The 23,839-nt window shown below is 45.4% G+C and overlaps 1 protein-coding gene across 6 annotated transcripts in view; it reads right to left on the bottom strand.

Annotated features, from left to right (window-relative positions):
* LOC309400198 (uncharacterized protein) overlaps positions 1–23,839 on the bottom strand; it is a gene marked incomplete at its 3' end in the record, with an annotated part of 120,883 nt that overhangs the window by 56,345 nt on the left and 40,699 nt on the right. For 4 of the 6 annotated variants that reach the window (XM_081968592.1, XM_081968589.1, XM_081968591.1 and 1 more), the window contains exon 5: positions 11,312–11,420. In XM_081968592.1, the coding sequence (XP_081824718.1) occupies positions 11,312–11,420 (109 nt within the window). Of the gene's footprint in view, positions 1–11,311; positions 11,421–17,576; positions 17,701–23,839 lie in introns of those variants that run through there. The other 2 variants (XR_014176624.1, XR_014176625.1) reach the window with 1 other exon arrangement.

The following is a 23,839-nucleotide window of genomic DNA, read 5'->3' on the forward strand; positions in this document are numbered from 1 at the left end:
TTTCATTGTCCGCTCTGCTTTGCAACATCTGGCAGCTTTAGTCAGGCAACTGGGTAAAGTTAGATAATTCAAGATGCCAGGCTTAGGCACTCACGCCTGGTAAACATTTGAAATGCACCAAAAGTTTGGATTTGAAATGTTCAGAAAAGGTTCCAGCAAAAAAATAAGGAAGAAGACAAACAACCCATTAAAAATAAGTGTTTCCAACGGCAAACCGAGTATTTTGAATGCAGGGGAAATGTTCCCACACCTTGATTAGACGCCCACGTAGAATCCAAGAACATATGAGTTGGAAGAGACCTTAGAGGTCATCTAGTCCAAGCTATTGTGAAATGCTAACATTCATTAAATGTCTCTCACTGGCTAAGCAACTAGTCCTCATTTGGAAGCCTCTAGTGCTGGAGGAAGAACAGGATTGAACCTCTAGGGCAGAGGCCTACGAACTTGGCAACTTTAAGATTTGTGGACTTCAACTCCCAGAATTCCCCAGCCAACAAACTTGGTGACTTTAAGACTTGGGGACTTCAATTTCCCAAAGTTCTCCAGTCAGCAAATTTGGTGACTTGTGAAGAGAGAGAGAGAGAAAGAGAGACAGAGAGAGAGGGAGACAGGGAGAGAGGGAGACAGAGACAGAGAGAGTCACAGAGACAAAAAGAGACACAGAGAGAAAGAGACACAGAGAGAGACAGAGAAAGACACACACAGAGAGAAAGAGACAGAGAGAAAGAGACAGAGACAAAGAGACAGAGAGAGAGACACACACAGAGAAAGACACACAGAGAGACACAGAGAGAAAGAGACAGACAGAGAGAGACAGAGAGAGACAGAGAGACACACACAAAGAGACAGAGAGAAAGAGACAGAGATACACAGAAAGAGACACACAGAGACAGAGATTGAGAAAGAGAGAGAGACAGAGATACACAGAAAGAGACACACAGAGACAGAGATTGAGAAAGAGAGAGAGACAGAGATACACAGAGAGAGATATACACAGAGAAAGACAGAGAGACAGAGAGATAGAGGTAGAGACACACACAGAGAAAGAGACACAGAGAGACAGACAAAGAGACAGCGAGACAGATTGAGAAAGAGACACAGACAGAAAGAGAGAAAGAGAGACAGAGAAAGACAGAGAGAGAGAGAGAGAGAGAGACAGAGAAAGAGAGAGAGAGAGACAGGCAGACAGACAGAGAGACAGACAGAGAGAAAGAGACACAGAGACAGATTGAGAAAGAGACAGAGAGAGACAGAGAAAGAGAAAGAGACACAGAGACACACAGAGGGAGACAGAGAGAAAGAAACAGAGAGAGACACAGAGAGAAAGACACACAGAGTGACAGAGATTGAGAAAGAGACACACAGAGAGAGAGAGAGAGAGAGAGAGAAAGAGAGAGATCTTTACATGCAGTTTTTTTGAAAAGAATGTAAAAGTAATATGAAGTAAAGAATCAAAAAGAAATCAAAGAGAACTGCGAAAGCGGGTAAAATTAAAAGGAAAGTAGAAAAGAAAGAAAAAAATACACAAAGAAATAGCGTCCAATTTTCTTTACATCAGTTATAAATACAACTACAGATTTTCCTCTTACTCAATATTTAGGGCATAACCTTCTTCTTTCTACAGCCCATCCTGTCTAATCTTCAAAACCATAAATCACACATTCATTTTTTTCTCCGCTTGATGCAAAAATGTCTATCAGGCCTTGCCAGTCAGCAAAAGAAAGACGATATTGTCTTTTCTCCAATCCCAGCAGCCAATTCAGCCATCTCAGCATTTCACCAACCAATAAAGGAGAATATTTGTACTTCGGCATTGACATGAGGGGGTCCTGGATGCTCCCTGAGCTTGCCAGTTTTCTTGCAGATGTTTCATGACCAAACTAGGCAACACCATCAGTATTATCTGTGCATGTGGATCCCACAGTTCCACCCTGAATTACAAATGCTCTCTTCTATCCAAGATTGGGTGCACTTTGCCGCCTGCAAAAACCTGCTCTCATGTTCCAGCAGGCTTTGAATGCTTAGCGCTTTGCTGGCATCTCCCATGAATTGTTAGGGGGAAAGGGGGAGATAGAGGGAATAGGAATTGGCATGCAGAGAGTAGGGATGAGTTAAAGAGGAGGGGTGTCATGTTTGATGGAATCTGTTTTTCACTGATGATGATGCTACTTACTTTGGGTAATGAAACATCTGCAAGGAAGCCACCAACCTCAGAGAGCATCAAGGGCCCCTCTCTCTTGAACATCCTCCTGCCAAATTGAACCCAAAATTGACGGACCCTTGCTAATTTGAAAAGCCCCTCTTGCATTCCACCTTTCCCTTGATAAGATGCATTTTAGTTCATACGTTTTGTCATAAACCCTGTTTACAGAGGCCGGAGTTTTGAGGGTTAAAGTTCCCCTTGCATATATGTGCTAGTCGTTCCCGACTCTAGGGGGCGGTGGTCATCTCTGTTTCAAAGCCAAAGAGCCAGCGCTGTCCGAAGACGTCTCCGTGGTCATGTGGCCGGCATGACTCAACGCCAAAGGTGCACGGAATGCTCTTCCCTTCCCACCCAAAGGTGGCTCCTATTTTCCTACTTGCATTTTTTACCTGCTTTCGAACTGTTATAGGTTGGCAGAAGCTGGGGCAAGGAACAGGAGCTCACTCCATTACGCGGTGCTAGGGATTCGAACCGCCAAACTGCCGATCTTTCTGATCGACAAGCTCAGGGTCTTAGCCCCTGAGCCACCCTAAAGGTTAAACCGCTCTCTTCTTCAGTGAGAAGAAAACAGGCCATTTTAAAAGTCAAAATAAAGGTATCTCCTCTGTAGACCTGCGCATAGCCAGACAAAGCCACAAATGCCCGCAAAATAATATTAATGAAAGCAGCTGAATATGATTAAAAAGCCACATCGGCCTCCACCAGATCCCCCGAAAGAACTCAATAGGGATCAAAATGCCAAATCCAGGCTAAACATCTGCTGACTAGGCAAGCAACCAGAAGACTTCCATGATAGACACATAAATGTATAATAATTTAAGGATGTGCTCCCCCCAATCCTCTCCACCACCAATTTGATAGGTTTTGGGGGTGTAGGACCACAGTCCCTATCCTCCCCAGCGATTGGTTGTGCTGGATAGGGATGGTGGCAAATGTAGTTCACACACACAGAGACCCCTAAAAAACTCCAATCTGCTAAGTGAGGATCAACAGAATAACAGGCTACAGAGTTTGAAGGGATCTTGGAGGTCTTCTAGTCCAACCCCCTGCACTAGCAGAAGACCCTAAAGGTAAAGGTTCCCCTCGCACATATGTGCTAGTCGTTCCTGACTCTAGGGGGCGCTGCTCATCTCCGTTTCAAAGGCGAAGAGCCAGCGCTGTCCGAAGACGTCTCAGTGGTCATGTGGCCGGCATGACTCAATGCCGAAGGTGAACGGAACGCTGTTCCCTTCCCACCAAAGGTGGTTCCTATTTTTATACTTGCATTTTTTACCTGCTTTCGAACTGCTAGGTTGGCAGAAGCTGGGAGAAGTCATGGGAAATCACTCCGTTACGGTGCACTCGGGATTCAAACTGCCCAACTGCCAACCTTTCTGATCGACCAGCTCAGCGTCTTAGAAGACCCTATACTATTTCAAACAAGTCGCTGTCCAATGTTTTCTTGAAAACCTCCAGTGATGGCGCACCCACAACTTCTGGTGGCAAGCTGTTCCACTGGCTAATTGTCCTCACTGATAGGAAGTTTCTCCTTAATTCCAAGTTGCTTCTCTCCTTGATTAGTTTCCATCCATTGTTTCTTGTTCTGCCTTCTGGTTCCTTTGAAGATAGGTTGACCCCCCCCCTTCTTCTTTGGGGCTGCCCCTCAGATATTGGGACACAGCTAAATATGCGGGATTGATTCTGGAAGGGTTAAACCTTTTCCAATTCAGAGGATGCCAAGGGGTCTCTGGCCCTGCAGCAGAAGCTCAGCATTATCGATCATTCCCACCTCAAAGGCACCCAGGGCTCAGGCGGCTGCTAGGATGAAGCGCCTGGACTAAGCTCCAGCTTCCCAAATCAGGTTGATGAGAGTTTCTCCCTCCCTCCGTCCGTCTCTCTCTCTCTCTGTCTCTTTGTCTGTCTGTCTCTCTCTGCCCCCTCTGTGTGTGTGTGTGTGTCTGTCTGTCTCTCTCTCGTTCTGTCTCTGTCTATCTCTCCCCCTCTCTCCCCTCTCTCTGTCTCTCCCCCTCTCTGTCTGTCTCTGTCTGTCTCTATCTCTCTGTCTGCCTGTCTCTCTCCCTCTCTCTCTCTCTCTGTCTCTCTCCCCCTCCCTCCCTCTCTCTCTCTCTCTGTCTCTCTCCCCCTCCCTCCCTCCCTCTCTCTCTCTCTGTGTCTCTGTCTCTCTCTCCCCCTCCCTCCCTCCCTCTCTCTCTCTCTGTGTCTGTCTCTCTCTCCCCCTCCCTCCCTCCCTCCCTCTCTCTCTCTGTCTCTGTCTCTCTCCCCCTCCCTCTCTGTGTCTCTCTCTCCCCCTCCCTCTCTCTCTCTCTCTCTCTGTGTCTCTGTCTCTCTCCCCCTCCCTCCCTCTCTCTCTGTGTCTCTGTCTCTCTCCCCCTCCCTCTCTCTCTGTGTCTCTCTCTCCCCCTCCCTCTCTCTCTCTCTCTCTCTCTCTGTGTCTCTGTCTCTCTCCCCCTCCCTCCCTCTCTCTCTCTCTGTGTCTCTCCCCCTCCCTCCCCTCTCTCTGTCTGTGTGTCTCTCTGCCTCTCTCCCCCCTCTGTCTTTGTCTCTCTGTCTCTCTGTCTGTCTCTCTCACACTCTCTCTGTCTCTGTCTCTCTCTCCCCCTCACCCCTCTCTCTCTGTGTCTGTGCCTCTGTCTCTCTGTCTCTCTCTCTCCCCTCTCTCTCTGCCTTTGTCTCTCTGTCTGTGTCTGTCTTTCTCTCACTCTCTCTCTGTCTCTGTCTCTCTTTCTTCCTCTCTCTCTGTGTCTGTCTCTCTCTCTGTGTCTCCCCCTCTCTCTCCCCCCTCTCTCTCTCTCCCCCCTCCCCCTCTCTCTGTCTGTCTCCGTCTCTCTCTCCATCTGTGTGTCTCTCTCCCTCTCTCCCCAGTCACTGCATTTTACATCCCTAATGAGAATAATTTGATTGTTTTGAAATGCATTAATTTTTTTTCCTTTAAGAAGTTGAATTACTGCAAACATCTGACAATGTAATGAAGTGATTATGCGGGTGGGTGGGCGATGCCGGAGCTGCTATCTTTGCCTGTTTCCCCAGCGGAGGGAAAGCATCACGGCAGCTGGTCCCTGCTTCAGCGTGCCCTTCCTCCTCCTCCTCCTCTTCCTCCTCCCCTTCTCCTCCTCCACCCCTCTTCCTCCTATTTTCCTCCTCCTCTTTCTCTTCCTCCTCCTATTCTTCTTATCCGCTTCCTTCTCCTCCTCCTTTTCTCCTTCACCCTTCTTCCTCCTATTTTTATCCTCTTCTTCTTCCTTCTCCTTCTCTTCCTCCTCTTCCTCCTCCACCTCTCTTCCTCCTATTTTCCCTCCTCCTCCTCCTCCCACTGATGATGTTACCTAGTTAGGGTAATGAAACATCTGCAAGAAAACAACCAAGCTCAGAGAGCACCAAGGACCCCACAGTCGTCCTCCTCCTTTTAATTCCTATAAAAGGAAATACGGATAATACTAACTTAGCTGAAAGGAAAGAATGCAAGGAAGCTTTTTTTTTTTCCTTGTTAGCCACCAGCAAATCCACCAGGCACAAGTGACAACTGCAGAAGATGGAGCCTCCCTCTTCAGGTGCAGTCTGCCAGTTTTTGAGGTGGGGTGGGGTGGAGAGGAACAGTTGCCTTTGCACCCCTCCTGCCATACCTCCTGATCCCGAGAAGGAGTCCTGCATTGCAATGGACCTTTGTGGTGAAGCCGGAGCATGTTGATGTAATTCTGCAGAGATGCATGTTTTCATATATATTTTTTTAAAAATGGGAAAATTAGATGGTGCTGCACTGATGGACAGTTTACGTGAGGGATGCTGAATAATGGTTTCTTCCCGTGGTTGCAAACATGGGGGGGGGATTTAGCCTCTCTTGTCAAAGGATAGGAAACGGGGAGCCATCCTCGTATCTCTGCTTTAGGGGAAAGGGGCCGTCTGATAAATGGTGAACAGGGTTTAATATTAGAGTAGAATAGAATAGAGTAAGTGAATTCTGAATTGAATAGAAATAGAAAAGAATAGGAATAGAATAGAATTAGAATAGAAATAGAATAGAATAAAGTGAATTCTGAATAGAATAGAAATAGAAATAGAATAGAAATAGAATAGAATAGAGTAAGTGAATTCTGAATAGAATAGAAATAGAATAGAATAGAAATAGAATAGAATAGAAATAGAATAGAAATAGAATAGAATAAGTGAATTCTGAATTGAATAGAATAGAAAAGAATAGGAATAGAATAGAATTAGAATAGAAATAGAATAGAATAAAGTGAATTCTGAATAGAATAGAAATAGAAATAGAATAGAATAGAAAAAGAATATAATAGAGTAAGTGAATTCTGAATAGAAATAGAATAGAATAGAAATAGAATAGAATAGAAATAGAATAGAATAAGTGAATTCTGAATAGAATAGAATAGAAAAGAATAGGAATAGAATAGAATTAGAATAGAAATAGAATAGAATAGAACAGAATAAAGTGAATTCTGAATAGAATAGAAATAGAAATAGAAATAGAATAGAATAGGAATAGAATAGAATAGAGTAAGTGAATTCTGAATAGAATAGAAATAGAATAGAATAGAAATAGAATAGAATAGAAATAGAATAGAATAAGTGAATTCTGAATTGAATAGAAATAGAAAAGAATAGGAATAGAATAGAATTAGAATAGAAATAGAATAGAACAGAATAAAGTGAATTCTGAATAGAATAGAAATAGAAATAGAATAGAATAGAAATAGAATAGAATAAAGTGAATTCTGAATAGAATAGAAATAGAATAGAATAGAAATAGAATAGAAATAGAATAGAATAGAAATAGAATAGAATAGAAATAGAATAGTATAAGTGAATTCTGAATAGAATAGAATAGAATAGAAAAGAATAGGAATAGAATAGAATTAGAATAGAAATAGAATAGAACAGAATAAAGTGAATTCTGAATAGAATAGAAATAGAAATAGAATAGAATAGAAATAGAATAGAATAGAGTAAGTGAATTCTGAATAGAATAGGAATAGAATAGAATAGAATAGAACAGAATACAGTAAGTGAATTCTGAATAGAATAGAAATAGGAATAGAATAGAAATAGAATAGAATAAGTGAATTCTGAATAGAATAGAATATGAATAGAATAGAATTAGAATAGAAATAGAACAGAATAGAGTAAGTGAATTCTGAATAGAATAGAATAGAATTAGAATAGAATAGAACAGAATAAAGTGAATTCTGAATAGAATAGAAGTAGAAATAGAATAGAAATAGAATAGAATAGAATAAGTGAATTCTGAATAGAATAGAACATGAATAGAATATGAATAGAATAGAATTAGAATAGAAATAGAATAGAAATAGAATAGAAATAGAACAGAATAGAGTAAGTGAATTATGAATAGAATATTTTTATTTATTTATTTATTTATTTATTATTAGCGTTTATATACCGCCCCCTCTCCCGAAAGGGACTCGGGGAATAGAATAGGAATAGAATAGAATTAGAATAGAATAGAACAGAATAAAGTGAATTCTGAATAGAATAGAATAGAAATAGAATAGAATAGAAATAGAATAGAATAAGTGAATTCTGAATAGAATAGAATAGGAATAGAATAGAATTAGAATAGGAATAGAATAGAACAGAACAGAACAGAATAGAGTAAGTGAATTCTGAATAGAATAGAAATAGAATAGAATGAGTGAATTCTGAATAGAATAGAATAGAAATAGAATAGAATAAGTGAATTCTGAATAGAATAGAAATAGAATAGAATAGAATAGAACAGAATAGAGTAAGTGAATTCTGAATAGAATAGAAATAGAATAGAAATAGAATAGAAATAGAATAGAAATAGAATAGAAATAGAATAGAAATAGAATAGAAATAGAATAAGTGAATTCTGAATAGAATAGAAATAGAAACAGAATAGAATAGAAATAGAATAGAATAAAGTGAATTCTGAATAGAATAGAATAGAAATAGAATAGAATAGAACAGAATAGAGTAAGTGAATTCTGAATAGAATAGAAATAGAATAGAAATAGAATAGAAATAGAATAGAAATAGAATAGAAATAGAATAGAAATAGAATAGAAATAGAATAGAAATAGAATAGAAATAGAATAGAAATAGAATAGAAATAGAATAAGTGAATTCTGAATAGAATAGAAATAGAAACAGAATAGAATAGAAATAGAATAGAATAAAGTGAATTCTGAATAGAATAGAATAGACTAGGAATAGGAATAGGAATAGGAATAGAATAGAATTAGAATAGAAAAGAAACAGAATAGAATAGAATGAATTCTGAATTCCAAAATGACCTGAAAGCAGCCCAAAAAACAACCCAAAAATGGCCTGTTTTGGCCATTTTGGGGGCTGTTTTCTGGCGCTCTGCGCTCTGCCAAGATCACTGAAAACCGGAAAAGAAGCTGGTGACAGATTGTGCACCCAGAGAGAGGGCTCAGCGTGCCACCTCTGCCACACCTGCCATCGGTTTGCCATCATGGATCTAGACTGTTCTCTGCCTGCCACCCTGCCTTTTGACCAGAAATGCCAAGGCCTGGAGCTGACTTCCTTGCCCGAGACTTCATTCGCCCCCCGAATCTCAGCTCTTCAACTTAAATTATTCTCCAGCCTCTGCCACAGTTAATCAGGTTGCATTCAGACAACATACTAAGCTTGAGGATAGAATTGTGAAGTTGCCAGGGACTTGGAGGTCTTCTAGTCCACCCCCCTCCTGCCTGGGTTCAAATCCACTATATCTGCTCGGTCAATTTAAATCTTGCTTTCATTGTTGGTGTGTAACGTCTTGGGCCAGGCCAGATGATTTTATCTGTTTAGGTATTCTTAGGAATAGACGCGGTGGCTCAGAGGCTAAGATGCTGAGGTTGTCAATCAGAAGGTCGGCAGTTGGGCGGTTCGAATCCCTAGCACCGCATAAGGGAGTGAGCTCCCGTTCCTTGTCCCAGCTTCTGCCAGTTCGAAAGCAGGTAAAAAATGCAGGTAGAAAAACAGGAACCACCTTTGGTGGGAAGGGAACAGCGTTCCGTGCGCCTTCGGCGTTGAGTCCTGCTGGCCACATGACCACGGAGACGTCTTCGGACAGCGCTGGCTCTTCAGCTTTGAAACAGAGATGAGCAGCGCCCCCTAGAGCAGGAACGACTAGCACATCCGTGCGAGGAGAACCTTTACCTTTAGGAATGTTGCAATTCAGAACCGAAGCCAGCATGTCGTGTTAACCAGTGGTGGGTTTCAATTTATTTTACTACTACTTCCCTTGTGTGCCTTCGTGCGCACTTTCATGCGTGACACTTCTGCGCATGTACAGAAGTGTCCGGGCGGGTGGGCAGAGCCTCCCACCACCGCCACTATTGGTTCACCTGATCCGGGCCAAACTAGCAGAAACTCACCTCTGGTGTGAACCCAGCACTCGTCAGAAGCTGGAAGGTGGTGCCAAGAGTGAGCTGGGGGAGGGGAGGGGGCCAGGCAGAGGAAGACCGGTCTGTCTGGGCCTCTGGGGGCATCCAGGGCTTTGTGGCTGCCATTGCTTTGATGTGGGTGATATGGAAATTTCCCATGGGTGGTTGATTCCTGTCGGACAGGCCCTGGGAGATACAGAGAGCCCAGGAGCTCCTAGCAAGGTTGGAAATTATCACCTGGGAAACAGAGTTCTAGGTTCAAGGGGGGACCTTAAGGGGAACCCTAGAAGTTACCAGGGCCAGGAGCAGGATATCTAAATTTTCAGGGGTGGTGGTGTGATGGACAATTGAACCACAGTGCTGCAGGAAGAAGGAAGGAAAGAAGGGAGGAAGGAAAAGTGGGAGGGAGGTAAAGTGTGAGTGAGTGAGTAAGGAAGAAAAGAAGGAAAAGAGGGAGGGAAAGAGTGAGTGAGCGAGGAAGGAAGAAAGGAAAAGAGGGAGGGAAGGAGGGAGGGAAAGAGGGAGTAAGGAAGGAAAGAAGGAAGGAAGGAAAAGAGCGGGGGAAAGAGTGAGTGAGGAAGGAAGAAAGGAAGGAAAAGAGAGGGAAGGAGGGAGGGAAAGAGGGAGGGAAAGAGGGAGGGAAAGAGTGAGTGAGGAAGGAAGGAAGGAAAAGAAGGAGGGAAGGAGGGAGGGAAAGAGTGAGTGAGTGAGGCAGGAAGGAAGGAAGGAAAAGAAGGAGGGAAGGAGGGAGGGAAAGAGTGAGTGAGGAAGGAAGGAAGGAAAAGAGGGAGGGAGGGAAGGAGGGAGGGAAAGAGGAAGGAAAGAAGGAAGGAAAAGAGGGATGGTAGCAGGAAAAATAAGAAAGGAAGGGAACACAAGCGAAAGAGAGGAACATATCTGTGGGTGGCTGTGAGATCCTAGCCCCACCCCCGGCCATCCAGGAGGGTATCTTTCCCCATCTTTGTTCCCAAAATCTTCATCCAAAAAGTCCAACCATGTCAGCCGAAAAGCCAGGCGGGATGTAGCCTGCTTAATAGTCTGGATGGGGCACCACCATGTGATCCTGTGCCTGCAGGCTAGATTGGGAGGCCCGTCCCAGCGGTCGGCAGCAGCCGGCCTTGACTTAAAGGGAGCCTGTTTTCAAAAGCCGAAATCTCCGTTGGGTCCAGCTGAGTATTTGGACACCCCATGCGCCATTTTTCTAGCGCAAAGGATGACGTTAGAAAGACAACAGAAGGCGGGGGGGGTCTTCCCTCTCCCCCTCTCCGCCATTAACTCTGAATATCACAGGCCTCTTTGTGCTCTTTGGGCGTTTGTAACCTGCAGCTGCCCGGAGGGGGAAATAAACCAAAATCCATGATTTATTTGCAAAAATGAAAATTGCTGAAAGATATGCTGATGGAGTCAGGCTGGTCTGGGGGGCAGGACTGGAAACCTGGAGGTCTTCCCTCTGGAACTGCCCAGCACCCCCCTTTTCTGCTAGCACCCACATAGTGGTCAATAGCACTTATAGCCTTTAGACTTATATCCCACTTCACAGCGCTTTCCATATCACACTTTGCTTTCAAGGCAGAAGTTTTTAGGAGCTGCAGCCGAGGATAAACGGACTGCTTGCTTCCTCGAATGATTCAGAAGTCTCGGAATAAAATCTTCCTTGGAAAAGGTGCCCCTTCTGAGTCCCCCTCCCCCCCCCCTGGAGATTTTGCAACCATCGACTCACCTGCTCTCCTCCTGCCTGGTTGTTCTGCATTGCACGAAATCCTCTCGGTTCCTTGGCACAAAAACAGCCCCCGAGGGTAAACACGCCTGACTTGGAGATGAACCGCCAGCTGTCAATCAAGAAAAAGAGTGATGTTGGCTGTCAAAATCTTGTCATCTCTCCTTAACATCTGAGAGGGGGGGGGGTCATCCATTCCATCTGATCCCCAAAGAGCCAAAGAAGGGAGCAGGGGGGGAATCAGGATTGGTCCTTTACTCCCGTTTTTGGCATGGTAACAGTAACAGTTACAGAGTTGGAAGGGACCTTGGAGGTCATCTAGTCCGACCCCCTGCTCCCACAGGAGACCTATACTACGTAGGGATTCGAATCGCCAAACTGACCCCCTCCTCTCTGGGGCAGCCCCTCAAATATTGGAAGACTGCTCTCCTGTCTCCCCTGGTCCTTCTCTTCTCTTCCACGCCCAGTTCCTGCAACCGTTCGTCATATGTTTGAGCCTCCAGTCCCCTGATCCTCCTGGCTGCTCTTCTCTGCACTCTTTCTAGAGTCTCAACATTTGCAATGCACCCAGATGAATAAAAATGCCTCCTTCATTGGTCTTCCTCTCTCCCACCATCTTACATTTGATAATGTAACCTTAGCCACTGTAATATTCCTCCAGGAAAAAGAGGGAAAGTTTTAAGGATTGGGAAAGAAGATGCAAAGGTTATAAGTGACGTTTGCACCTGATTCTGTCTGTATTGTACGTTTTTGTTTCTTCAATTTATAAGAGGGTGCAGAAAATTTGCGACTGGGTTTGGGATGAGCAGAAAAGGATGATTTCTCTTTAAACAATCTTTCTTCTGGTTTGAGCAGAAAATAGATCTGAATCTACTTGATAAACGAGTTTGGTGTCTTGCGGTCAATCAGCTAACTTTCTTGGCGTAAGGAATGAATTTATTTGCAAGATAGCTGATGCCTTCAGCCCCCAAATTGGGCTCCAAAAAAACCAGGTCTGTAAGTGAAGATTTAATTAAATCTTCATTTATTACTAAATAAATTATTTATTACTAAAAAAAAGAAAAGAAAAAATAGAGGAATTTTCTCAACCAACAGTCCACACCTGCTTAGAGTTAGGTAAAGGTTCCCCTCACATATAGGTGCTAGTAGTTCCCGACTCTAGGGGGCGGCACTCATCTCCATTTCAAAGCCGAAGAGCGTCTCCCTGGTCATGTGGCCGGCATGACTCAACACCGAAGGCGCACGGAACGCTGTTCCCTTCCCACCAAAGGTGGATCCTATTTTCCTACTTGCATTTTTACCTGCTTTTTGAACTGCTAGGTTGGCAGAAGCTGGGACAAGTCACGGGAGCTCACTCTGTTACGCAGCGCTAGGGATTCGAACCGCCGAACTGCCGACCTTTCTGATCGACAAGCTCAGCATCTTAGCCACTGAGCCACCGTGTCCCTCTCTTATATTATTATTATTATTATTATTATTATTATTATTATTATTATTATTATTATTATTATTATTATTATTATCTTAGACCTTAGATAAGGTCAAAAGACACACAAGGGAGATTGGACTTCATTTGCTTTACGTAGGGATTCTTTTAGCGCCATCAGGTTCTGCCATCTCTTCGCTTACAGTGAATGCAGCTGTCTTAGACCACCGCCTCCCAAATATTGGATGCTAACCAGATAACTAAGGGGGGAGCGGGGGGGGGGGAAGGACCTGGGAAGATCTGGGAAAAGGGAAAATCACAGGATTTACAGCAGGAATATTCAGATCTGGCTTTGCTTATGCAGTAACAACTTGGCTTCGGTAAAGGTATCCCTTTTGTCTACTAATGGAGTCAAGGATCTTTCTTTCTGAAACGCCCAATCTGGGACAGGACTGACAGTGTCTTTTGCGGCCCAGCCAAGCCAAGGAAGCCAAGTGGGAGCAAGTTCAGTGCTTTTGAGAAGGTTCACATCCCTAACCAGGATCCCCAGTGACTTAGTAGTCAGTCCTAGAAACAGCCCAATAATATTAGTCCTCCAGCGCCATCTGCTGGAGAAATAATATTCATACTCGTTTTAAAAGCCAGTCTTGCTGGGGTTCTGTGCTGAAGTTGGGTCAATTTCAGCCAGTGTGTGCCAAATTCAGTGTGGACTGAAGAGGTCCCAGTTGGGAGAGCCTCTCCTTAGATCCTGGCCATACTATGAATCCTATAAGCCCAGCCCTTTTGGAGACTCAAGACATGCTAAGCTGTTTGTTCCACAGGAGACAGCAATAGACTTATATACCACTTCACAGTGCTTTTACAGCCCTCTCTAAGTGCTGTACAGAGTCAGCCTTTTGCTCCCAACAATTCAATTTGGATCCTCATTTGACCCACCTCGGAAGGGCAGAAGGCTGAGTCAATCTTGAGCCAGTCAAGATCAAACTCCTGAATGTGGGCAAAGTTAGCCTGTGATACTGCATTCTAACAAGAAGGAAGGAAGGAAGGAAGGAAGGAAGGAAGGGAGGGAGGGAGGGAGGGAGGGAGGGAGGGAGGAAGGGAGGAAGGAAGGAAAGAAATAGCAATAGCACTTAGACTTATATCCCGCTTCACACTGCTTTTTCAGCCCTCTCTATGTGGTTTACAGAGTCAGCCCATTGACCCCAACAATTTGGGTCCTCATTTTACCACCTCGGAAGGACAGAAGACTGAGTCAACCTTGAGCCGGTGACATTTGAACTGCTGCCAGTCAGCAGAATTAGCCTGCAATACTGCATTCTATCAATGCACCACCATGGCAATAGAATAGGAATAGGAATAATAGAAATAGAAATAATAGAAATAGAAAAATTATATATTGCTTCACAGTCGTCTCGAGGCGGCTTACAGAGTCAGCCTCTTGCTGAGGCTACCTTGAACCAATGAGGTTCGAACTGCCGAACTGCTGGCAATGCCCGCAATGCTGCATTACCACGGCAGAGTAAGAGATCTGACCTTAATTTGCCATTGTTGGATTTCTCCAGAGTTGTGAACATCAATAGCAAGGTGGTTTCCCCTCCCATTTTAGGATGGAAAAAACACATGAAAACGGTAATGCAAAATCTAAATAAAGTAGGAAATGGGCACAATTCATTTGTTCTGGAATTCGTTCCTAGTTCATTTAGCAGCTATGACCTCTGAGTCCTCTAGTCTTTCTTCAGGAAGCACCACATTAGCAACAAAAGAAAATATGTTCAACGCACTACAGTTGTGCATTGATCCTGGACCTGTAAGCATACATCCCTATGTTCCCACCTTACACCATCAACAGCTAATTTAATCTCCACCTGTTTCCTGGCTCCATTCAAACATTTTTTGGCTGCAGCCCAAAAAAGCCAAGACAATCCTAGGTTGCATTAACAGAGGGAGAGAATCAAGATCAAGCGATGTATTAGTAGCACTTCATAAAGCCTAAGTAAGATCAAACTTAAGAATAGTGCATCTAGTTTTGGTCACCAGATTATAAAAAAGATGTGGAGACCCTGGAAAGAGTGCAGGGAAGAGCAACAAAGAGGATTAGGGGACTGGAGGCTAAAACATATGAAGAACGGTTGCAGGAACTGGGTATGTCTAGTTTAATGAAAAGAAGGACTAGGGGGGACATGATAGCATCTTCCAAAATTTGAGGGGCTGCCACAAAGAAGAGGGGATCAACCTATTTTCCAAAGCACCTGAAGGCAGGACAAGAAGGAAATTAATCAAGGAGAGGAGCCATCTAGAACCGAGGAGAAATTTCCTGACAGTGAAAAAAATTAACCACTGGAACATCTTGCCACCAGAAGATGTGGGTGTTCCATCACTGGAGGCTTTGAAGAAGAGGCTGGGCAGTCATTTGGTTGAAATGATATAGGGTCTCCTGCTCGAGCTGGGGGGGAGTTAGACTAGAAGACCTCTGAGGTCCCCTCCAACTCTGCTATTTTGTTATAGCATTTTCTAACTTTTGCCATCAACAATTCCTTCAATTCACTCAACTCAACTCACACACACATAAGCATTTTGATTATTATGGCCTGGTGGGAAATAGCCAGGGGCCTCCAGTCTACTCTGCTATAATGCAGTTGAAGATTTCACCAGTGGAACGGTTAAACTATTTTATTTTTACAAATCCCTCAGAAGATTGTTTTGTCTTTTTTCTTTTTTAGGTAGGGACGAGGGAAGTCGCCTTGCCCCTCAGCCCAAGGGATGTCCATCAGCCAGAGGCCACGCTAAATGGACTGAACCTTGAGCTATCCCCTGGGCCAAAGCGAGGAAAAATAATGATCTCCAGAAATTGATTTCTTCAGCCAGATTCATTTTCCATCTATTTATGCACAGGAGACACACTTCTGAAAACGGCAGTGCAGAAAAAAACCCTTAGAAGAAAGTTAGCGAAGGGAAGGCGAGCTGAACCGCGGGAAATCACAGAAAGATTTTTCCCGCTTCTCCCCAGAATCGCTCGGAGGTTTTCTGCGCCTGGCAGCTTCAGACGGTTTCTTCCTTTCATGTAATTCTCTCTTTCGGCTTTTTTCGCCGCACAGCGTTTCTTGGACCAGATCAATCAGACTAATAAAGAAATCAAATGAAAACAGCGGCCTTTCAATTGTGTCATTGTGTGGCCCACCACAACATGCACTGCAGATGCCCCCAACTCCAGGAGACCATAATGCTCAGCCCTTCTTTCCCTTTTCTCCAAAAACCACATTAGCAAACACGACACCTTTTGTGACTCTGGCCTCTGTTCTAGTCGACAATCACTTAAGTAGGAGCCAGTGCTGTGCAGCAGCCGTCAAAAAAAGCTAATACGATTCTGGGTAAAGAGAGGCAGAGAATCAAAATCACGTGACGTTTTGGTGCCGCTTTACCATCCCTAATTTACAAATTAGTACCGCTATAAATCCGGAGTAAAGCCCCACCTAGAATGCTGCATCCAGTTTTGGTCCCCACTTTACAAAAAAGATAGAAACAATGGATAGAAAATAATCAAGGAGAGAAGCAACCTGGAATTAAGGAGGAATTTTCTTAATAATGAGAACAATTAACCAGTGGTGCAGCTTGCCTTCAGAAGTTGGGGGTGCTTCATCACTGGAGGTTTTCAAGAAGAGACTGGACAGCCACCTGTCTGAAATGGTAAGGCCTGCTGGTCGAGCAGGGGGTTGGACTAGAAGATCTCCAAGGTCCCTTCCAGTTATATTCTGATTGATGGATGGATGGATGGATTGACCTTTGTGGTGAGTTGTGTTTTATGTTCTTGATATTTTTTCAGAAGCAATCTTTATATGAGTGAGAACATGCCTTTCTGGCTGGCTCTTTTAAGAAAAAAAAACACCTTAAAAATTAGGGAAATTCCCTTTAAACCAAAGAATGTTACAGACATCGTAACACTAATTTAGCAGAAACAATAGCCTTTCCAATCAAAGCATTTTGACAAAGTGCTTTCTGTCCCAGCTAATTAAACAGTTATGAACTACACTCGCCATCCAAAACAAACATTAAATCTTTTTTTAAAAAAAAACCTCTCTTAGACAGGAATCAGGCGCTTGGGTTTAATTTAATAAGTGTTTGGCACCAGCTAATTAAATAATGGATTCTTTAAAATTAAGGTGGCTTTGGTCTTGGATCGCCGCTTTGTTCCTTTTAAATTGGCTGCCCCGAAAAATTGGATGGATGGATGGATGGCTGCCTCCGTTGCAACAGGGACTTCTCAGCCGGGAAGGAGACATAATCAGGTAGAAAAATCCCTTGTAAGCTTGCGCCTGAAAACAAAATAATGTCCTTCTTTAGTCAAGCTCAACTCCAGGTGACATACCCATCCTTACAATATATATCCCTTACGCCACCTGGCTTGAAATGTTGGGCTTAGATAACTTAGAACTACGCCGCCTACGGTCTGACCTAAGCATAGTACATAAAATTGACTGCTGCAATGTCCTACCTGTCAACGACTACTTCAGCTTCAACCGCAATAACACACGGGCAAACAATCGATACAAACTCAAGGTAAACCGCTCCAAACTCGACTGCAGAAAATACGACTTCAGCCACAGAGTGGTCAACGCCTGGAATGCTCTACTTGACTCCATTGTTACATCCTCAAACCCCCTCCCACAGCTTCAACCTATCATCTATCTATCTATCTATCTATCTATCTATCTATCTATCTATCTATCTATCTATCTATCTATCTATCTATCTATTGGAAGGTTATCCCTCCTTTATTATTTTTATAAATAACTCAAGGCAGTAAACATATATCATGCTTCTCCTTCCTCCTCCTGTTTAACTCACCACAACAATCTTGTGAGGTGGGTTGGGTTGAGAGAGAGAAAATGGTGCAAAATCACTCAGGTGCTTTCAAGCCTAAGGTAGGACTAGAACTCACTGTCTCCTGGTGATTGGCCCAAAGTCACCCAACTGCTTTCATGCCTAAGGCAGGACTAGAACTCACTCTCTCCTGGTGATTGGCCCAAAGTCACCCAACTGCTTTCATGCCTAAAGCGGGACTAGAGCTCCATCTATTAACACATCAATCGATCCCTCTGTTAATGCAACCTAGAATTGTGTTGGGTTTTTTGCCTGCTACAGCACGCTCTTGGCTCATATTTAAGTGATTGTCCACTTGCACTCCAAGATCTCTCTGAGAGTCACTGCTCTGGAGCAACACAAGCGTCCATTGCACGTATCCGGCCCAGGGGCCGTAGGTTGAGGACCCATGATTTAGTGCAATATCAAAAATGCAAATCATTTTTCTGCGGACCACCAAAATTTTCTCTTGAACCACCAGTGGTCCACGGACCACCGATTGGTGACCTCAATCTAGGCAACTCCAAAATTTATGAAGCTAAAAATTCGACATCAGAAGGCATCGTTGACTAACCAACAGCTGTGATCTCCTGATGGTCCCCCCTCTGAATTCAAACCTGCTTCCAAGCCTGCTTAGCTTTTCCAAGAGCAGCTAAGGTCAGCGAAAGAGTTCCGCACTGTACCATCAATCTTTTATTAACTGCACAGGGTTTTCGGGGAAGAAACCGAGATGGGGGTGGATTAATAAAACATCAAAGGGAGGAGATGAAAGAATCTCCAGTCACCTTAATGACTAGCGCGTTAATTAGGAAACAGGTTCACAGGAGCTGATGCCCCAGTGCATTTATTAGCCTTTAAAAGTGCCACACGAGGCTTTGTTGTATTCGATGCGGCAGACTATGGAGGAGAACTGGGCTCTTTTTCAAAGCTGTGATCCTATGAGATCATGTCTAAAAATCAATGTTGTTTTGTCATGAACAGGAAATATCACGGGGAGAAACGAGCAACAATGACCATAAGCCACTCTCATAAAAGTTTCTTGGATGCAACACCACGGAACTAAGACACCAAGGAAAATGGGGGTGTCTTGGGTGGGTCTTCAGAGCAAATTGGGTGGGCCTGCAAAGGAGGCAGATTAGATTCAGGTGACCCTGAGGACACAGACTTATCACTGTCAACTCACCATGCCCAACTCAAAATGGTGAATTCAACATGGCCAACTTGTCATGGACAACTCAACATGGCCAATTCAACGTAGCCAAGTTGCCATGGCCAACTCAACATGCCCAACTCACCACAGCAAACTTATCATGGTCAACTCACCACAGCCAACTCAACATGGCCAGCTCATCACAGCCAACTCAACATGGCCAACTCAACATGGCCAACTCAACATGGCCAACTCACAACGGCCAACTCACCACAGCAAACCTATCATAGTCAACTCACCACAGCCAACTCAACATGGTGAATTCAACATGGCCAACTTGCTATGGCCAACTCAACATGGCCAACTCACCACAGCAAACTTGTCATGGCCAACTCACCATGGCCAATTCAATGGCCAACTCACCATGGCCAATTCGGCAGAGCCTGGGCCTTAGGCTGATGTTATGTAATGTAAGGTCCGTGATTAATAAGGCCCCCCTCATCAGTGACTTGATCACAGAGGGGGAGCCGGACCTCGCAGGAATAACGGAAACCTGGCTGGGCCCGGAGGGGGGGTTGCCCCTCAGGGAAATGTGCCCTCCAGGTTACCGTGTATTCCACCAGCCACGGGCCCAAGGTAGGGGTGGTGGGGTAGCGATAATCATCCGGGAAGATTTGGCACCGAGAGAATTCACTGTGTCGCAGATATCTGGTTGTGAGTCTCTGGGCGTGAAATGGGGCCCAGGGAGTCAGCTGGGCCTGTTGATAGTATACCTGGCTCCCCGCCATACATCAACGGCCCTGCCCGGGCTCCTCGAGCGGATCGTGGAGATGGCGGTTGAAACCCCCAAGCTATTAGTGATGGGGGATTTCAACCTGCCATCGACGGGAGAGGCATCCGGGGCAGCCCTGGAATTCATGGCTTCCATGACAGCCATGGATCTGACTCAAGTAGTTCAGGACCCCACGCACGAGGGAGGCCACATCCTGGATCTTGTGTTTGTCTCCGACCAGTGGACGAGTGATCTGGGAAGAGGGAATTTAGTCATCACGCCCCTGTCATGGTCAGATCACTCACTTCTCCAGCTGGACTTCCCTGGCGCTGCTCCCCACCGCGGGGAGGCGGAACCAGACTATCCCAGATGGTTCCGCCCCAGGCGTCTGATGGAACCAGATAGGTTCCAGGCGGAGCTTGGGCCACCTCCTGCAGACCTGCCCCGCCCCCGGGCAGAGGACCTGGTAGCCGCGTGGAATAATGCGGCCGCCGGTGCCTTGGACCGGGTGGCGCCTTTGCGGCCTCTCCGACGGCCACGATCGACCCGGGCCCCCTGGTTTAACGGGGAGTTAAGGGCGATGAAACGCCTTAGGAGACGCCTAGAGAGCAAGTGGAGGTCCTCCTGCTCTGAATCCGACCGAGCACAGGTAAGAGCCTATGTAAGGACTTACCTTGTGGCAATAAGAGTGGCCAAACGTCAGTATTGTGCCACCCTTATAGCGTCCGCAGAGAACCTCCCTGCCACCCTGTTTCGGGTGACCCGCTCCCTTTTGTCACAGGGGCAGCGGGACCCCCCATTGCTGGGCCGGGCAGAGGAATTTGGAGAGTTCCTGCAGGATAAAATCGATCGGATCCGAAGGGGATGGACCCACCTCAGTGCTCCAGTGGGGACGTCCGAGGCTAGTCTTGAGAGACCGTGCTGGGAGGAGTTTGACCCTGTTGTCACCGAAGATTTGGACAGGTTGCGCAGGCGACTGCGAGCCACCACATGTTTATTGGACCCGTGTCCCTCCTGGTTGGTACTGGCCTCCTGGGAGGGCTCACGAGGCTGGCTACTGGGGCTGGTGAACGCTTCGCTGGGTGAGGGCCTTTTACCAACCGCCTTGAAAGAGGCGGTGGTGAGGCCCCTGCTCAAGAAGCCTTCTCTGGACCCAACGGAGCTAGCAAATTACCGTCCTGTCTCCAACCTTCCTTTCTTAAGCGAAGGTTGTTGAGAGTGTGGTGGCTCAGCAGTTTCCGCGCCACCTGGAGGAAGCTGATTATCTAGACCCGCGCCAGTCCGGCTTCCGACCCGGTCACAGCACGGAGACAGCCTTGGTCGCGTTGGTGGATGATCTCTGGAGGGCAAAGGATGGGGGTTGTTCCTCCATCCTTGTCCTATTAGACCTCTCGGCGGCCTTCGATACCATCGACCATGGTATCCTATTGCGCCGTCTGGAGGGGTTGGGGGTCGGGGGCACCGTATTACGATGGTTCCGCTCCTACCTCTCTGGCCGGACGCAATGTGTGTTGGCAGGAGAGGAGAGGTCGACCGCGAGGCCCCTTATCTGTGGGGTCCCACAGGGGTCGATCCTCTCGCCTCTCCTGTTCAACATATATATGAAGCCGCTGGGCGAGATCATCCGTGGTTTTGGGGTGGGATACCATCTGTACGCTGATGACACTCAGCTGTACATTTCCACCCCAAACCATCCCAACGAGGCTGTTGAAGTGATGTCCCGTTGTCTGGAAGCCGTACGGGTCTGGATGGATGACAACAGGCTCAGGCTCAACCCCTCCAAGACAGAGTGGCTGTGGCTTCCGGCTTCCCGGTTCAACCAGCATATGCCATCGCTGGCCATCGGGGACGATCAATTAGCCCCGGTGGAAGGAGCGCGCAATTTGGGCGTCCTCCTTGATGCCCGGCTGTCTATGGAAGATCACGTGGCAGCCGTGGCGAGGGGGGCGTTCCACCAGGTTCGCCTGGTGCGCCAATTGCGGCCCCTTTTGGACCGGGAGGCCTTGGGCACAGTCACTCATGCGCTGGTGACGTCTCGCCTGGACTACTGTAACGCTCTCTACTCTGTAGTTGGTCCTTGATTTATGACCACAATTGAGCCCCAAATTTTCGTGCCTAAGTGAGACAATGGTTAGGTGAATTCTTCCCCATTTTCACAACCTTTCTTGCCACCGTTGTTCAGTGAATCACTGCAGTTGTTAAGTTAGGCACACGGCTGTTAAGGGAATCAGGCTTGGCCATTGACTTTGCTGGTCAGGAGGTCGCAAAAGTGGATGAGGTGACCCCGGGACACTGTGACTGTCATAAAAAGGAACCAGTTGCCAAGGATCTGGCTTTTGATCACGTCGGGATGCTGCAACAGCCGTAAGTGTGAAAAATGGTCATACCTTTTTTCAATGCCATTGTTACTTTGATTATTAAACAGAATAATAGAGTTGGAAGGGACCTTGGAGGTCTTCTAGTCCAACCCCCTACTCAAGCAGGAAATCCTATACTATGTCAGACAAATGTCTGTCCAGTCTCCTCTTGAAAACCTCCAGTGTTAGAGCACCCAGGACTTCTAGAGGCAAGCAGTTCCCCTGGTTAATTATTAGGAAATTTCTCCTTATTCCAGGTTGCTCCTCTCCTTGATTAGTTTCCATCCATTGTTTCTTGTCCTGCCTTTTGGTGTTTTGGAAAATAAGTTGAACCCCTCCACTTTGTGGCAGCCCCTCAAATATTGGAAGGTTGATATCATGTCACCCCTGTTCCTTCTCTTCCCTAGTCTAGCCAGGCCCAGTTCCTGTAACTGTCCATCATATGTTTTAGCCTCCAGTCCCCTCATCCTCCTTGTTGCTCTTCTCTGCTCTCTTTCCAGAGTCTCCACATCTTTTTTATATCGTGGAGACCAAAGATTAGGGGCCTGGAGGCCAAAACATATAAAGAACCAAGCACCCCTTTTCATTTTTCACCAAGGACTGAATAAATGTCGCCCATTCCAATATCTCAGGCCAGGGGTTGCCACAAAGAAGAGAGGAAGGTCCACTTATTTTCCAAGGCACCTCAAGGCAGCAATGGATGGAAAATAACCAAGCATAGAAGCAACCTAGAACTAAGGAGAAATTTCCTGACAGTGAGAACTATTAACCAGTGGAACCACTTGCCATCAGAAGTTGTGGGTGCTACAACACTGGATTTTTTTAAAGAAGAGACTGGAGAGCCGCCTGTCTGAAATAGGTCTCCTGCTTGAGCAGGGGGTTGGACTAGAAGACCTCCAAGTCCAAGGTCCTTTCCACCTCTGTTATTCTATTCTATTCTATTCACTGACCAAGGAGAGATTCAACCTGGAAATAAGGAGAAATTTCATGACAGGGAGAACAATCCACCCATGGAACAGAAGTTGCTTTTGGAGGTTGTGGGAGCTTCATCCCTGAAAGCTTTCAAGAACAGACTGGACTGCCATCTGTCAGAAATGGTGTAGGTAGGGTCTCCTGCTTGGGTGGAGGGGGGTTGGACTAGATGACCTCCAAGGTCCCTTCCAACTCTGTTAATCTGTTCTGTTCCATTCTTCCAGAGGGAGGAATTCTTCCAGCAGCAGAGAGGGGAAAGAAATCTATCGGAAAATCCAGGGAAGTGGTGGAGTATCCTAGTTTTAAAGAAATTAGGCAGCGGGTGACCGAGAGCGGAAATCTCACCCGCTTCATTGCTGGAGGACGTTGCTCTGGATTGCAGTTTCTCCGCTCTAATTAGCAGCAGAGAAACACCAGCTGTTCTTCTGAGGCAGCTCAAGGCATTCAGGTAACGCAGGGCTGCCTTCCGTCCTGGCTGCCCGGCGTTTTTTCAGATCGCACAATATCCACGGATATTACAGGCAGTCCTGGAGAATGGAATGGAGTAGAATAGAATAGAATAGAATAGAATAGAATAGAATAGAATAGAATAGAATAGAATAGAATAGAATAGAATAGAATAGAATAGAATAGAATAGAATAGAATAGAATAGAATAGAATAGAATAGAGAAAACACAATGGAATAGAATAGGAATAGAATAAAAATAGAATAGAATAAAAATAGAATAGAATAGAATAGAATAGAATAGAGTAGAATATGGGGTGGGGTGGGGTGGGGTGGAGAGAAGTAGGGTAGGGTAGGGTAGAGTACAGTAGAGTAGAATAGAAGAGGAATAGGAATAGAGAAAATAGAATGGAATAGAATAGAATAGAAATAGAGAAAATAGAATGGAATAGGAGTAGAGTAGAGTTGAGTAGAATAGAATATGGGATGGGGTGGGGTGGGGTGGAGTGGAGTGGAGTGGAATAGAATAGAATAGAATAGAATAGAATAGA

The sequence above is a fragment of the Natrix helvetica genome (assembly GCF_964273705.1).
Source record: "Natrix helvetica genome assembly, chromosome: 16".
Taxonomy (NCBI): domain Eukaryota; kingdom Metazoa; phylum Chordata; class Lepidosauria; order Squamata; family Natricidae; genus Natrix; species Natrix helvetica.